At 40.3% G+C, this 17,982-nt stretch overlaps 1 protein-coding gene across 3 annotated transcripts in view; it reads right to left on the bottom strand.

Moving 5' to 3' along the window:
- Window positions 1-12,666: 12,666 nt before the first annotated feature.
- Window positions 12,667-17,982, bottom strand: part of SMEK1 (SMEK homolog 1, suppressor of mek1 (Dictyostelium)) — a 69,625-nt gene continuing 64,309 nt past the window's right edge. For all 3 annotated transcript variants that reach the window (XM_006839570.1, XM_006839571.1, XM_006839572.1), the window contains one exon: window positions 12,667-13,894. In XM_006839570.1, coding sequence (XP_006839633.1) covers window positions 13,784-13,894 — 111 coding nt within the window. In that variant the 3' untranslated portion in view covers window positions 12,667-13,783. The remainder of the gene's footprint in view (window positions 13,895-17,982) is intronic.

Below are 17,982 nucleotides of genomic sequence, written 5' to 3'. Positions count from 1 at the left end.
ACGAGCTTACAAGCCTGCTTGTATGTTCCCTTTGAGTTTCTGTCTTGGAAGGGACTTGATGGCTTGCCTTGATGGCTCCCTGGCAAACAACTTGCTTCTTCTTGTAATAGCCAAACAGTCTGCTGTTTTTTTGTTGCTGTTGTTTTTTCAATCTGCTGGTCTTTGAAGAAGTATATTCTGTTCCTCTAGCCACTCCTCATTGGTCTCCATGTCCTTTTAAGTGGGACTGTACCACCTCAGAAGACTCTGGATGGGGTTCAGTATTCCACCCAAGGCCCTATACTGTACAAAGGCTCCACAAGAAGCCTATTTCACTGGAAAAGTTCTAGAACCCCTTTTAGGTATTCCAATCAGTTATAGGCTAAAGATGGGCTTACAGTCTTTCTGTAAACATATTTCCTGATATTCCTTTCTATTCCACTCAAATGTCTATTTTATAATAGTAGGCAGGATAAACCAATATCCGTAAGACAACCAAGCACCTTAACATTATTCCCGTCTTTTACCTATTCAGATTATGTCTAATCCCTGTACAAGATAGATCTTGAAATTTTATTTATTTATTTTTCCTTATGATTAATGCAATGCCATTCTTCAATTTGTCATTCCTGGCATAGTAAACATGTGATTGTCAGAATGGCTGATACCGGTCCAGTTCTGCTCACTAGTGCCTAGGATAGTGATATTTATTCATTTTTGACAGTTTCCAACTTTCCCAGATTCACACTTTGTACATTGCATGTTTAGATTATTAATGGATGTTTACAGTTGTCTCTTATTTTATATTGTGCCCCATCAGCAAATGAAGTTCCCAAAAGCTTTTTTCAATTCATGTCATCAAGTGATTTGAAGGAGGCAGCTCTTCCCTGGTCTTTTGAGGGCCTTCCAACATCTTCTGACATTATATCTGACAATATTCTAGTGCTGTCTGACAGTGTTCCACTGCTATTCAAAAGGTTTTTAGTGGCTAAACATTCAGAAGTAGTTCATCTCCCTGTCTTCCTAATCTTTCTTAGCCTGGAATCTCAGCTGAAACCTGTCCACCATGATTGACCCTGAAGCATTTAAAATGCCAGTGACATAGCTTCCAGCATCACAGCAACTCGCAAGCCAGCACAGTACAACCAACTGATAGATTAGTGGGCTGTCGTTTTAATGTATACTAAATTTTTTTTTTAAATTTTGTTCAGTGATTTATTTTGACATTATCCTGTATTTTATTAACTTATTACTCAGTTTATAACAGTATATTTTATCTTGAAACCTACTTGAATTCTTCCCCATTAGAAAGTTCTGTATCTACACTACTCCCTTTTTTTTGCCTACTTATCTTCATTTATGAATTGATATCTCTGGTTCTCTATTTTTAGTCTTGTAGGTTTGTTTTACTTTGGGTCCTTCTGTATCCTAGATTGAGTTTTGGGGGCTCTTCTCATATGTGTTAATCTCAGGTTGTTATCTTTGCCCATAGAACTCCCTTTAGTATTTTTTTGTAAAGTTGGCCTGGTTATTACAAATTCCTTTAATTTTGACATCTGGAAATGTCCTAATTTCACTATTGCAGTAGAGGGACAGCTTTGTTGGGTATATGATTCTTTTTTTAAAAAAAGTTTTTATTGTGAATTGAGTGAAAGTTTACAGGGCACATCATCAGTTTTACATTCAACAAATCATACAACTAGATTCATTACAATAATTATAATCCCCCTCCATGTACCATCAGTTAACAGTATTTCTCTCTATTCATTTCAGCTCTTTTTTGTTGTTGTTGTTTAAACACTCAGGCATATATAATAATTTACACACCGAAGGGCACATTCTGCAAGTCTGCCTCCTGGCCGCCAGTTCTCAGTCCCTCTCTTTCCATGAATTTAGAGTCAACTGCTCCCTCTCTCCATGTTCCCATCTCTGGTGTCGCTGCTTCTCTGGATAATGTCTCACATTTCGCTGGTACTCTTCTCCCTTGATGGTCCTAGGGTCCTCTGTTTCTGGACTATAAGATTAACTACTCCCCTGCTTTTGTTACAAAACGTCTACCTTTACAACTGTTAACAGTCACAATTAGTCATGATAACAATGACTAACTATTGAATCATAAGAATTATCCCCATCTCTTTTTACCAGACCCATAGACAAGATGAAAACTATTCAGTAGGGACAGGTATATGATTCTTGGTTGGCAATTATTTTCTTTCAGATATTCGTTCATGTCAGCCCATTACCTTCTTGTTCTCACAGTTTCTGCTGAGAATTCAAAGTTTAGTCTTATTGGGTCTCCTTTGTAGGTTACTTTGTATTTTTCCAAAGCTGCTCCTAGGATTATTTCCTTGTCTTTGGTTTTGGGAAGTTTTATTATATGTGTTGGTGACTTTCTTTTGGGGTCTATCCTGTTTGGGGTTTGTTTAGCTTCTTGAATGTTTATCTTCTCATCTTCCATGATGTTAGGAAAGATTTTGTTTTTTGTTGTTGTTGTTAATTGAGTGGTTTACAGAGCAAATCATCAATTTTACATTAAATAAACCATACACTTTGTTTTATCCCAATGAAACTAATCCCTTCAATGTAACATCATTTATACCACGTCCTCCCTGTGATTTTTATTTCCATTCCTCCTTCTTTCCCAACCCTTCTGAATTTTGTCCCTAGGTAAATGCTTCCTTTTTTATCTCAAATTGTTGACCATTCTGTGTTGTGCATACCTCGCTAGTGTTGCTGTCCTCCCTATACACCTATTACTTGGCTGAAAATTGAGCCACAGGGTTGAGTTCAGTTCCAGACCTGCAGTGTGTTGAAGGGTCATAGCCTTGGGGTTCCACCAGTAAGCCTGGTCTTTTTAAAGGGATTTTTCTTCCAAAAACTCTTCAACAATTTTCTCTTCCTGTTCTGGAATTCCAGTCACCTGTAAATTATTCCTCTGGATGTTGTCCCACATAAGTCATAGGCTTTCTTCAGATTTTCCCTTCTTTTTTCTGATTGTTCTTCTAGCAGACTAGTATTAAGAAGTTTGTCTTTAATCTCCCTTAGGTAGTTTTCCATTGATTAAAATCTACTCCTTTGACCTTTATGATGCATTATTCATTTCTAAAATCTTAGTATTAACCGTATAAATTTCTATTTGCTGATTTTGTATTGCTTTTCATTTTCATTTATTTTTGTCTGTTTCTTCCTGTAGTGTTTTCCAAAATTCTTCTGAATTTTTTTCTGTGTTCTGCTTGCTTTCCTCAGCACCTTTCTTGCTCATTTTCTTGATCAATTGAAGGTACCTAAATATCATTCTTTTGACTCATTTATCAGGTAGTTACAGTATCTTTTCTTCCTCAAAAATACTTTTTGGCTCTGACTCTTGGACACTTGTTTGAACCTTTTTGTTGTCTTTGTTCATGTGAACTGAAATTGCTTGTTGTCTTCAAGACATTGTAGCATTGTTTTTGCAGGTTTTCTAAGGCACTCACCACCTGCCTCCTGGTGGATGTGATTAGAGAATGGAAATGTGTGCACAGCTCCCTGTGGGGTCCCTGCAGCTTATTTTAAGGTGGGTTGGGCTCGTTTTGGTTGTTGAATATTAAAGGTTAAGTAGTGTAGGAGCTGGTAGTGGCTCTTGCCTGTGGATGGGGCTGCAGAGGGTAAAGTTGTAGCTGGGCTGTAGGGACACGGTTACTGTCTCCCATCAGGTGGGACAAGAAGAAAAAAGAACCCAAACCCACACTTATACCAGAAAATTAAATCAAACACACAAACAGCAACAAAATAACAAAGGAAAAGGCAAAGCCAACAGGCAGCAGTATGACAAAAGAATATAACTAAAAAGAGAAGAAAGGGAGAGGAAAATAAAACACTGGAAGAGAAAAATAGAGAAAATAAAAAAATATATACAAAACTAGAGAGAGGGAAGAAGAAAAGAGGCAAGAGAGAATTACAAGCAGAAATTAAGGGTGGGGGGGAGTGAAGAGAGGGGAAGAAAAGCAAAGGAAAAAAAAAAAAAAAAAAAACAAGGGAAGAGAGAGAGAAGAACGAAATGAGAAAAACAAAACAAAACATCAAAAAGGAAAAATTAGGGCTGGGGCCTGACCCAGAGAGGAGAAAACTGTGGGGGGCTCCTGCCAGCTAAGGAGCTCATGAGGTTGGAAGGAGAGGAATGAGTGGTGTGGACCCCCTAGACGGAGCTCCTATAGGGCCTAAGTGTTGTTTATGGTTAAATCACCTAATCGAGAAGTCATTCATGCAAGCCTTAAAGGTTGCTTTTCAAGATCTTTGTTCCCAGAAGAAAAATTTCAGGCCAAGAGTAAATGGAAGTAGGGCAGCCGGTTATGAGAGTTCCTGCTAGTATCGGGCCTGGCTGGGGACAGCTCTGTGCGCTCTACTGGTGTGAAGAGATAGACTTTACCTGCTTCTAGGTGCTGGGTGGTATACCTGGTGCCCAGCTCACAGTGGTGTGGCTCCTCTGGTACAACAAGGGCTTTGTTGGAGGTGGATGAAGGTGGGGAACAAGAGGGAATTGCACCTTTCTCCTCACTAGCTACTGTGTGCAGTCACACCACCTCTCTGATTCAGTGCTTCTAGCCAACTGTGGGCCAGCCAACAGCTCACCTGTCTGCCTCCTTCCTCGCTGCACATTCAGCTTCTTCTCCAAGTCACTATTCAATCTACTTCTCTATCCTTTCCTGTAAAGATCAGGGTTCCTGGATTACCATCTGTACCTACTTCATTTGATGTTTCGTATCTTTGTTGTAGATGAACTGTGTAGCGTGTCTGCCTGCTCTGTCATCTTACCAGAAGTCAAGTCTCAGTAATTCCTGAATAAATGCTCTTATATGCTATTGGTTGATTTACAGAGCCCTGAAAGGTCTGGTTTCGATGGTTTTGCCCAGTTTTATCATCGCTTTTTGGGTAGGGGATTTGTGACATTCTGCCATCACTGGCTGTATACTTTTAACAGCTATACTGTGTAATCATAAGGTTTTTTTCCTACAACATATAAACTATGTTTGACCTCCAAGAACAGAATACCTCGTGTTTTAAAAAAAGAAAATACAACTGCCATCCTCTTCTAGGTTTGGACTCTAGGCAGTTCCCAGGTTAGCTCCATACTCCCCTTTGTAGCTGTTGTTAGGTACTCATAAGTTGGTTCTGACCCATAGTGACCTTAAGAAAAACAGAACAAAACACTGCCTGGTACTGCACCATCCTCACAACCATTGCTGCTGCCATTGTGTCAGTCATCTCATTGAGGGTCTTTTTTTGCAGACCCTCCACTTTACTTAGTAAGATGTGCTTCTCCAGGGACAGGATCCTCCTAATAATGTGTTTGAAGTATGGGAGACAAAGTCTAGCTGTCCTGGCTTCTAAGGAGTATTCTGGCTATACTACTTTCAATACAGATTGGTTTATTCTTTCAGCAGTCCATGGTACTTTTAATATTCTCCTCTGACACCATTACTCAGGTGCATCAGTTCTTCTACAGTCCTCCTTATTCACTGTCCAACTTTCACATGCATATGAGGTTATTGAAAATGGGTCAGGTGCACCTTAGTCCTCAGATTGACATCTTTGTTCTTGAACACTTTAAAGAGGTCTTGTGTAATAGATTTGTATAAAGCAAGACGTCATTTGATTTCTTGACTGCTTCTTCCATGAGTGTTGATGGTGGATCCAAGTAAAATGAAGTCTTTGACCACTTCAATGTTTTCTCCACTTATCATGATGTAATTTATTAGTCCCGTAGTGAGGATTTTTGTTTTCTTTACATTGAGGTGCAACCCAAACCAAAGGCTGGGGTCTTTGATCAGTAAGCATTTTAAGTCCTGCTCCCTTTCAGCAATCAGGTTGTATCATCTTCATATCGCAGGTTGTTACATCAGTCTTCCTCCAATCCTGATGCCACATTCTTCTTCATATAATCCAGTTTCTCGGCTTATTTGCTCAGTCTACAGATTGAATACATATGGTGAAAGAATATAACCTTGGTTCACAACTTTCCTAATTTTAAACCATTCAATGTCCCCTTGTGCTGTTTAAACAGCTGCTTCTTGGTTATGTACAGGTTCCTCATAAGCACAGTTAAATGTTCTGGAATACTCATTCTCTGCTATGTTGTCCATAGTTTGTCATAATCCACAGTCAAAAGCCTTTGTATAGTTGATAAAACATCTTTCTGGTATTGTCTGCTTTGAGCTAAGATCCCTCTGACATCAGGAATGATATCCCTCATTCTGTGTCATCTTCTGAATCTATCTTGCATTCCTGGAAGTTTTCTGTTGATGCACTGCAGCAACTTTTCTTATATCTTAAACAAATCTTACTTGTGTGTGATATTACTTATATTGCTGGATAATACCTGCATTGGATCGTTTTTCTTTGTAATGGGCACAAATATGGATGTCTTCCAGTCAGTTGGTCAGGTAGCTGTCTTCCAAATTACTTGCATAGATAAGTGAGCACTATGTTTATCTGTGTTGAAACGTCTCATGTGGTCTTCTGACCATTTGGAGTGCGCACCCTATGGCACCACACCAGGATTCCAAAAATTCTGTCAGTTCAGAAGCTTGTTTTTCACCAATGCCTTCAGTGCAGCTTGCACTTGTTCCTTCAGCGCTGTCGCTTCTTGATCATGTGCTACCTCCTGAAATGGCTGAGAATGGCCATCTCTTTTTGTTACAGTGACTCTGTTTATTCCTTCCATCTTCTTTTGATAGTCCCTGCTTCATTCAACAGTTTGAACATCAAGGGTATCATATATGAAAAAAGCACACACACACACACACACACACACAAAAGCATTAAAATGATAGGAAAGAAAAAACCAAATGAATGTCAGAACATATTCTGAAATTTGCTCAAGGGCAGTTTGAGAAGACAATGAAATAGTAATGAAATATGCACACCCAGAGTTAGAAAATCAAAAAGAACACACCTAGCATTTCTCAAGCTGTATAAAAAATTCAAATTTCGAGTTACAATATTGGATTCTATGGGAAAATGTTAATTGGTGTTAAGTGCCATCAAGTCAGTTCCAACCCAAGCAACCCTGCATAGGGTTTCCAAGGAGCAGCTGGTGAGCTTGACCCATTGACCTTTGCAGTCAGATGCATTAACCCACAGCACCACACCTCGATTAAATCAGTTAGTTCCCATCTGTTGTATGTACCACACAAGGGATAGGTGCTTTATATGCACACACTCATATATACATATCATATATATACACATAGACTCTCCAGTCCTCGTAGTTGGCTTATAGATAGGATTATCATTGCGGATGAGGAAACCAAGGTTCAAGTAACTTGTCTTAGATCTCATCAGTTAGAATTAAAAACCAGGTTTTTCTAATCATGCTTCATTATTTCTTCTGTTCACAACTTTTCACTATTAACAGAAATCTGTTCTGAGTCAACTGATCAATCAACAACCATGAAGTTCATATTGTAATAGCCAAAGACTTGCAGCAAACAAGTGCCCTACACTACAGCAGGTAGTTTTACAATGTTTCAAGAGTGGGGGTAGAAGGAAGTTAAAACAAAATCAACCACCACCTAACATCATGCTCGTTGATCCCCTCTGGGGACTCTGCATTCCCTTCTATTTCAGTCGTTTGTACTCAAAGGGTTTGAATGGGGACCTTTGGATAAAGGTTTTCATTAGTAAAAATTTGTCATATTCTCTGCCTTATCTTTTTAAGAGTCACCCAGGAACTTCAGAAGCTATTTAAAAATTTTCTCATTGAGCTGTAAGTTTTGGAGAGATTTCTACCTCTCACAGTGCTAGTTCAACAGACTCATCTTGGCGGTCAGTCAGTCCAGAGTAACATTATTCCCTTACCTTCCTCCAGAATAGCATTATTTGTTGTTAAGTGCTGTGGAGTCAGTTCTCACTCTTAGCAGCAACCTAAGGTTTAGCAGTCCAGTGCTGATCCTAGTGTGTCTCACTGGAACTCCAGAACAGCGCTATAGGACCAAAATGGTAATTTCATTATGAATACAGAACATTATTGTATAAGTAACAGGACAGCAGATCCGCATACCTGCATAAAAGTATTTAGTGCAAGAAGGAAGTACAATACAACTTTTAGAGATTACATTTGCTTTCAAGTCCTTTGCATAAAATTGGATCATTCTCTTCCATGAAGAAAACTCATCTCTTTTATCATCATGTGGAAAAGTGTTCATAAAGAGCCCTGGTGGTACAGGGGTCAGAGTGGCTGGATAACCAAATGGTCAGTGGGTTGAACCCACCATCTCTTTCTGGAAAGATTCACAGCCTTGGACATGCTTTGGGCCAGTCCTCCTCTCCTTAAAGGGCCGCTGTTAGAAGTGACTGTCTGGCAGTTGAGTGGTGGGCGGTATAAAAAAGTGGTGTGCACTCAATCTAAACAGAAAACCACCTACTCAGTCCATCGACTTACTGGTTGTTACCAGTTAACCACTATCTGTGTTGTGTTAATAACTGTGCAAGGAATGGCACAGATCTGGACTTGTTAGGAACTCTCACTCCAGAAAATAAAAATGTATTTAAGAGCACATTTAATGAACACTGTAGGCTAAGCTCTGAACTGCTAACCTCAATGTCTGTGGCTCAAACCCACCAGCTACTTCTTGGAAACCCCATAGCAGGTTACTGTGAGCTGGAACTGACTTGAGGGTACTTAGCATCAGACTGTTAAGATGCATGATCTGTGAAACCTCTAGCTTATGCCAGGGGCCGACACTGAAAATCAGCACTATAAAACAGTGGAAGAGTCAGAGGCACTGGGGCCAAAGAGGACTAGTCCAAGAAAGCCATCTGAGTTGTTGAACTGACTCAAGATAGGTTGGTAGGAGCAAGCAAGTACTGTAGGTTTATAGCACTCCCCTCAGGCTATTACCCAGGTCAAAGGACTTCATTCTCCCTTTGGATCCACAAGGAGGGACTTTGTGGGTCATGAATGAGTCAAACTGGGCGGGGGGAGGGTATCAGCTGGAACTTTCCCATTCTGTGGATTGTGTGTGCACATCACAGTCTTCCCTTCAGTCCCCCAGTAAACATTTTCTGATACTCATTTACTTGGCTACCAAGTATTGCACTAGATGCTAGGGTAGAAAGCTGAGAAAGTTCCTCCAAGGCAGGCTTGGAGCATCAGAGAAGCACTGTTGAAAGAGAAGGATGAGTTATCAGCAGACAAGGCAGGGAGAGGATTCAAGAAAAAGGGCACACCGTAGAGGGTGTCTTCTAGGGAACGTGACTGGGCAGGGATATGCATGTGGCTTGGCTTACTAAGCATGCCGAAGACCTACCTGAAGACCTACCTGGATCCCAGCATTTAGGAGCACCTTCGAGAGATAGGTCAGAAATGTTAAAGTGCATGGTGTTCCAGGAAGGCTTCAGGAAAGCAAGAGAAAGGTAACAAGAAGAGTGGTCAGCAGCAATTGCTGCTTAAAGGTAAACTAATTTAAGGATGAAAAAGTCCACTGAATCTCCAGGTGGAATGTGACTTACACCAGAACAGGTGTTTTGGGGATGGGGGTTTGTTGGCACTGATGTCATTGGCACTGATGCATAGTGACCCTTTGCACAACAGAACAGAACACTCCCTGGTCCCTCACCAACCTCACCATTGTTGCTAAGCCTCAGCCCATTGTTGCTGCTGCTGTGCTAATCCATCTCTTTGGGTGTCGTCCTCTTTTTCTCCAACCCTCTACCTTACCGAACATGGTATCCTTCTTCAGGGATGTCCGGAAGTATGAGAGACAAAGTCTGGCCATCCTGGCTTTCAAGGAGCATTCCGGCTGTACTAATTCCAAGACAGCTTTCTTTGTTCTTTTGACAGTCCATGGTACTTTTAATATTCTCCTCCAACATCATAGCTCAAATGCACAGTTAATAAACAACCTGTTGAGCATCAAGGTGAAGTAGTCACTATTCCTTATGAGTCCAGGGAAGAAAGTTTACTTGGGAATATGAAAGTCAAGGGAAGTTCTCTCTCCAACCAGAGCTATTGTATGTAAGACGACTTCAGATTCTAGTACATAATTTCTTGACCAGAAGAGACGCTTTCTAGAGATCTTTCAGATTTGTCTTTCCAGAGTCAAGATGAGGCATTAAGGCTCAAAAAAGAAAAATCAAACTGACTTAGCACTGAGTATTAACATGCTGACAATTCTCCCCCATATCTCCACGCTGTCTCAAATTCCCAGTCTAATCATAGTAGACGTAATCACACTCATAAAAATGGTTTTAATCCTCTACTTAAAATGCTACCACTATGGCACAAAAACTGAATATAGACTTGTATTTAAGAATTTTGAAGGTCTTAAATTTTCCTCCAAGGATAGATCTGACCATTGCTGTTACCATTTATGGTAAGTACTAGAAACCTGTTGACAATCTGAAAAGTTTGTAATTTAAAGAAATCTTCCAGTTTTCTTTGCTGTACTAATCTTGCAACCTTTATAAAGTCTCAGTACTTTATAAAGTAGGAATGTCTCCTTTAAACAATAGTGGAAATGTCTGCTCTCTGCCTCATTTCCATTCACAAAAAATTCACTTTAAGTTGGAATTCCTTTAGAAAATTACACAGGATTTGAGTACAATCAGGCAGTGAAAAACCTTAAGACCACACTCCATTCTGTACAAAATGAGATATTCAGGTATTTACTACAGTAATTGTCTTTTTCAGAAATTGTTATATAATCACTCTGGGAGGTGAAATTTTTCTTTTATTCCAAATATTGCAAAATAAGCAAAAGAACCAATAGAAACTGGAAGACAACTAGATCAGTTTGCAAGTCAAACAGATACATGTTCTATATCCTATTCTGGCAAGTAGCTTGTGATTGCCTATTTAACACGCAACGTTCGGTCTCTTTCTGCCTGATTCTTAGCTGAACGAAGGAAAAAGGAAAACTCAAGGAGGCAATCAGTCCAGAAGATTAACTGCCCATATGAACCACTCTCTCTAACCTGAGGCCAGAAAAACTAGATAGTGCCTGAACACCACTGGATCACTGACCAAAACAACAGAAGGCCTGTTAGGATGGGTTGAAAAATTATAGAACCAAATTCAAAGTCCAGACTAACTGGCCAGAAAGAGACTAAAGTAACCCCTTAGACTACTGCCCTAAGAAAACTTTCTAACTTAAAAGGCACTCCTCTCCTAGAAACTACCTTCCAGCCAAAAAATAGACGGGGACTACAGAACAATGTGAAGAACATGCTCTTCAGAATAATCAACTACAGGATCCAACGGTGCAACGTTTGTCCAAAGTCAATGAAAAGGGTAAGGGGCAGGGATTCCAGGTGAATGGGAAAAGAGGAACCCAGGGAGAAAACAGGAAGAGCTTGAGCTGCATTGATTACAACTAATGTCATGAACAATTTGTGTATAAACTACTGAATGGAAAAATAATTTGCTGTCACATTTCACTTAAAGAACAATAAAATGTTAAACCAACCTTGCAATCCAGCGCTTATCCTACAGCGCCACACCAGGACTCCTTTGGAATCATGGAACTGCAAAATCATAATTTTCCTCCATGAAATATATTTTTTGAGACCTCAATTTTCTGTTGCTGTAGGAACACTTTGTCAAGTTTGTCCCAGTAATCATCACTAGTAACTAAATGAATGCAACAGTCCAATGAAAGACATCTCTTAAATGTAGAAGGCCAAAAAGCTCCTTACATATCTGACATGCTAGCTGATGTTGAGCCGATTTCAGTTCTTGGTGATCCCAGCCAGATGTGAATAGAATTTTTAAGGTCTGTTTTTGGAGGTGCTTTTGAACAGCCAACACTTTGGCTAGCAATTGAGCACTTAGCCATTTGTGCCATCCAGCCACCTTGGAGATACTTGGCCCTCAGTTTTGGAGGCTTCTGCCCTATACCCAAGATCCTTCAAAATGCCAAAACTAATACATGTTTCAAGAGTTAGAGAGGTATGTTTAAGGCACAATAATCATGACTTCACATGGTACTTTCCAGGTAATGAAGTTTTTCCTTCTTATTTCAAGATAAGATGATTAAACTCTACGATTAATAGTCAAAATGTGTGACTCAAAGTATCTCTATACTCCAGAGAAATATACTTAAATCTATTACAGTGAATTAAGCAGCCAAAGTTTTGCTATCAAAAAAAAAAATAATCAGACTATATCAAGGCTCTCACTTTCTAGGTTTTTATCCAACTATTCAATATAACTTTTCTCTTGTTGTTGTTGCTGTCATGCGACCCTGTACAGGGTTTCCGAGGCTGTAAATCTTTACGGGAGCAGAAAGCCTCATCTTTCTCTAGCAGAACAGCTGGCAGTTTCGAACTGCTGACCTTGAGGTTCGCAGCCCAATTCATAACTACTACACTACCAGAGTTCCTTAACTTTCCTTTTGGATAACCACAATTGAGAATTTACTGATTCAAACAAAAGAGAAAGCAGCTAAGAGAGAAGCACATAGTGCTTGCTGGTGAGTGCAGAAAAGTGTGTAATTCTTAAGGAATACCCTTTCCTAGATTTGCAACTACATTCTCCCAGTTCTTTGAAAGCACTTTCCCACAGCAGAAGGAACCTATTTAGACTACTGTTTGATTCCGGTGACTTCTCATGACCCCTCTGGCTGGGCATCCACTTAGGAGCCACTGCTCACAGCTCTAACTGGTATTCCAAAGGGAGATGTTATCAAACAAAACATACAACTAATACAATTTCTCTTACTCTTCAGTTTTCTTTTTATTTTTCAAGTCAAATGTTATTTTTAAATCATCCATCCTCAATTTGATTAATGTACCGTCATTTCCCCAAGATACGAAATTTCATAATCTCTTTGGAATACTAATTTCATGTCTCTAGGTTTAACAAAACTTGAACTTTTAAATTCCACTCTATTTCCCTGAATTCTCAAGACAGTTGCTGATGTAAATTTTAATATAAAATACTTAGTCACAAAATAGTATTGCTTCTGTATGCACATAGTTGTAAGATTACTTTTCTTTTGTCAATAAAAACTATACCATCTTTCATAAAACTCTAAACAAATTAATAACTGTGATGTAGAACAAAAGTACACATAGTAAAACAGGTACCGGCACAACGTTAGGTTATATTACATCAAAAAAAGTTTTAATGGTCCCAAATATATATACTCAACAACTAAGCATACACTCAGGGAAGAAAAAACAAAACCAAAATTAAAAAAATTATGACACAAATGACCACATCTAGAATTCCACTCAATCTTTAATCAAGTCGGGACAAATCCCCACTTTAAAAAAAAAATCTGCAGTTTGAAGGGCAAAGGGAACAGATAAAAAAGAGGAAACTTTCTATTTGCCCCTCCCCCACAGAGGTTTTTCCAAACCAGTTGTAGCTTGACTAAAATGTTGAGAATGTAGGATTTGAAAGGCAGGTCTCTTTAGACAAAGAAACTGCTGGCATTCGTAACTCTTGAAGAATAGTGGCAGAAAAGCCCACTCTCCTGAGTCTCAAACATGGTCCGAGAAAGCATCTTCTGATTGTAGCAACTGATGAGTCAAGCCAGAGTCCCACTGACAACCCCCTGCCCTGTTGGCTTTTTGTTTCCATTTCCTTCCCTGAGAAAAGGGCAATGTGTGGTCCAAGCTGGAGAGCTCAGAGGCTTAGCTCTTTCCCCTCATGTAGACTGTCCCCTCCTCCTGCTCCGTTGACTTGGCACTTGATGAGCAGAAGTCGAGTATATGGGCTGATCTGTGAGTCATTCACAAGAGACCACTGCTTTGTGGTGGATTTTATATGGGGGAGGGGTGGAGAACCAGGTTTTTCAACAGGTACTGCACATAGCCATTATTAGGACTCAAACTTGGCTTTCTTTGATAACGGTAGCGTGTCTTCCTTGTCTTCATCCTCATCATCATCTTCATCATCATCTGGATAATCTACCAGACCCACGAGGCCTCCCTGTTCAGAAATAAGGATTATTGAAACAAAACAACAACACTACATTTGCAAATAGATTAATTTTTAAGTCTGGAGAAAGGGTATATACACAACCCCCATGACCACCACAACCATGTATTAATAGTGGTTTCAACAGCAACAACCACCAAAAAAATATATGGTTATATATAATCTTCAAGGGGGCTTCAAGAAGTTTGAGGAAAAATGGAATTTTTCTGTGAACTTCTTGAAGCCCTCTAGTATATGCATATGTAGGTGTGTGCGCACCCAAGTTCATATATACCCGTAATATATATAATAAAGCACTTGGAGGAACGGTTAAATACTCCTTAGACGATCAAACCCCTCATTCAACAAGTTTGCTGAACTTACAACCAAAGTCGCATGGGACAACTTGAGACTGCCCTAATAGAGTTAACAAAGTTTATGTTCTTTATGCTAGCTTGGTGAGCAGTGTAGCAGCCATCAAAGCTACAAATATTGGTCTCATCAGGAGCAAAAGAGAATGGAGGAAACCAAAGATTTAGAGAAGACACTAATCTACAGGACTAATGTTAAAAATACAGTTGAGTCGGTTCTAACTCATAGCGACCCTGTATAGGGTTTCCAAGGAATGGCTGGTTAGTTTGAACAGCCAACCTTGCAAGGGTCCAGCACATTATACTGCAATGCCACACCAAGCTAACTGTCTACGTGAACCCTGAGACCAGAAGAACTAGATGGTAGTTAGCTATCATTACCAACCATTCTGATCAAGGCCACAAAAGATGGATTCTGAAAGAACAGAAGAAAAACCAAGTGTGTGTGTGTAAATCTTGAATTTTGTTTCACATATATAAAAGACTGGGGTTACTGGTCAGAAGAGGCCGAAGAAACCCAATACTTTGGCCTTTGACCACCCTTCAAGTCTGGAACTCATCCTCGTGGCCCAGTTTTCAGCTAAGCAGTAAATACATATATAGAGCCAACAACATTAGTTTAAGATATGCTCACCATGGAATGGTCACCCATTCAAGTTTACCTAAGGACAAAGTTGAGAAGGGAGGGAAGAAGGGTGAAATGAGAAGAAGGCTGCAATAGAAATAACCACAGGGAAGAAATAAGAGAACTACTGTGACAGGATGGAGCCGACTGCAACTGCAATCATTGGGTTGAAACAGTGTATGATTTGCTGAACACAAAGTGGATTATCTTCTCTGTAAAACTTCACTCAGTAAGTACAAACTTAATGGATTGGTGAAGTCTAGAAGACTCTCCAAGGCTTTCTCCCTAAAATAACCTAATTTGCTAAACTTGCAATAAAAACAGCAAAAATAAGATTACTTTTGTATCATTTATATGCTTTTCCTATAATACGCATATACGAGGGGGCTTCAACAAATCCATAGAAAAAAATTTATTGAGAGAGGACCTCCGGCGCTTCCCTGACCAGGCAGCTCAGGTAGGGCAGTCTCGGGGAAAAGGGGCGGAATCGTACATGAGAAACATTTGTATAGCAGACAGACAGCCTTTGAACAAACATAAGAGATCTTATATTTCAATATTCTGAACTCATTTTTTTAAAAGATCAAATTGCTGAGGAATTACAGGCATTTTAAGCTTTTGCCTGCCTGCACACGGCTCCCACTTCCGCGCCCGCGAGTGCCTCTACCCCCTCTGCCTGGAGACCCTGGAATGAAGGGCTAGAGCAACCCCACTTAGAAGGCTGCATTTCCAGAGAAAAGGAAGCATAAACTAACAAAGCTGAACAAATAGAGAGGGATATCAGTGTGGATATCAGGAAATTCGGGGATACCCATGGTACAGAGAGACTGAGAGAGGCATTTTTTACATCATCAAATACGGACACTACCTCTCTGCAGCCATTACCCCCAGCCCTCTACCAAGCCACCTAGGCTCAGGAACGCACAAGACACAGGCCCGCCCACTGAGATCAAGGCCTGCTCTGAAGCCCAACCCGCCCACAGACTGGTCACAAAGGCCTAGGCCCAACCAAGGCCCAAAATGCCTACCCGCCTCACGGCCCAGGCGGTCCACAACCCGGTCACCGACGAGGTCCAGGGCTCCCAAGGCCCAACACCCCGGAGTCCAAACCCAACGCGTAGCCTGGATGCCAAGACCCAGTGCCGCTGAGACCCAACCCGCCCACAGCCCGGTCCCTGAGGCACAGGCCCCCCGAGGCCCAATCTGCCCGATGCCCAGCTGCTGATACCCAAGCCCCCTGAGGCCCAAACCGCCCAACCGAAGCCCATACCCCAATCTGAGGCCCAACCCTCCTGCAGCCCGACTGCTGACGTCCAGGCCCCCAGAGACCCAAACGGCCCACCCCCGAGGCCCAGGCCCAAATGAGGCCCCAAAAAGTTACTCTGAGTTATGCAATAAGGAGAGTGAAAAGGGAGGACGATGTCCTGATTACATCCTCCTGGAGATAATCAGAAAACATAAAAAATTACCAAGACACATACTTAATTAATTATTAGGGCCACAGATAAACATTAAACATATCCAAGAAGCAAAAGCAGATAACCATATTGGCACATGACCAGACAAAAGATAAAATATCTGAGACAAATGAACCAGAAGTAGTCCTTCTCTCCATGCTGGAAGGAGGGCAGGCCTTGGAGATACCTGAGAAAGAATTCAGAAAAATGATTACAAAATGTCTCAAAACACTTTAGAATGGAGTTGAGAAAAATAAGGAGTTGAGAAAAATAAGGAAGAAGTCAGAAAAGCGCTACAGGAACAATCAAAAAAGATAGATACAGCACTGGTAACAATCCAAAACCTACAGAAAGAGGTCCAAACAATCAACAACAAAATGGCAGAAATAGAAAACGCCCTGAAAGGGCAGAGGAGTAGAATAGATGAGATGGAAGGAAGCATCAGTAAGCTGGAAGACAAGTCTCTCAATACCACTAAGATAGAAGAACAAACCCAGAAAAGGGTAAAAGTTTCAGAGGAAGGTCTAAGATTCATGTTGGACAACATGAAGAGGAATAACCTAAGAATTATTGGCATTCCAGAACAAAATGACTCACACAAGTCCACAGAAGAAATAGTAGAAGAACTACTGAAAGAAAATTTCTGTAATATCCTCAAGGGTGAAAAGATAGACATCCAAGAAGCCCAACAAAGTCCAGGAAAGGTGGACCCCAATAGAAAATCACCAAGACATATCACAGTCAAGCTCTCCAAATTCAAAGACAAGGAGTCACTCCTGAAAGCAGCAAGAGAAAACAGAAGGGTCACATACAAAGGCAAACAAGTCAGACTAAGTTCAGATCTCTAAGCAGGAACCATGCAAGCGAGAAGGCAATGGGGGAAAGACATATATAAAACCCTGCAAGAAAAAAATTGCCAACCAAGAATCTTTTATCCAGCAAAGCTATCATTCAAATATGAGGGTGTAATCAAAACATTCCAGGATAAACAGAAGCTATAGGACTTCACCAAAGCCAACCCTGTGCTACAAAACATACTAAAGGGAGTTCTGTGGACCGAGAAGCAACAAGAACAGACAACAACCAGAGACTGACGTACGTGGCAGCACGTCCCTGAATTAAGTCAACAGAAAGAAGAAATGTTAACAAAACAAAACTATAAGAACAAACTGAGAGACTCTGGGATGGCAGTCTATGACCAAAACAAGTACAATGCAAAAGAAGGTGAACACATAGGAACAGAGATCCAGACAATAAGAAGGTCAGGTAGATTACAGGATAAAATAGACTGCATTAAATGGACAGAGAATTCAATGGACCATAAGGCAACGTCAAAAAAAGAAATGAACACTTCACAGCATACCAAGAGAATGCGAATACAAGAAGATTATGAAAATATTAAAACTAAAAGGAAACGCGCAAGAAAGAGCACACAAATCATGAATTCAACAGAGAAAGACAAACAGAACAAAGAAGCAGCAACACCACAAAAAAAAACGAATTTAATGACAACAAATAATCAATACCTATCAATAATTACACTGAACATAAATGGATTGAATGCACCTGTTAAGAGACTGAGGGTGGCAGAATGGATAAGAAAAGAAGATCCTTCAATATGCTGTCTGCAAAAGACGCATCTCACAC

Source organism: Chrysochloris asiatica, unplaced genomic scaffold (genome assembly GCF_000296735.1).
Source record: "Chrysochloris asiatica unplaced genomic scaffold, ChrAsi1.0 scaffold00025, whole genome shotgun sequence".
NCBI classification, from domain to species: Eukaryota; Metazoa; Chordata; class Mammalia; order Afrosoricida; family Chrysochloridae; genus Chrysochloris; species Chrysochloris asiatica.
This window is presented reverse-complemented; position numbering and strand designations above follow the sequence as displayed.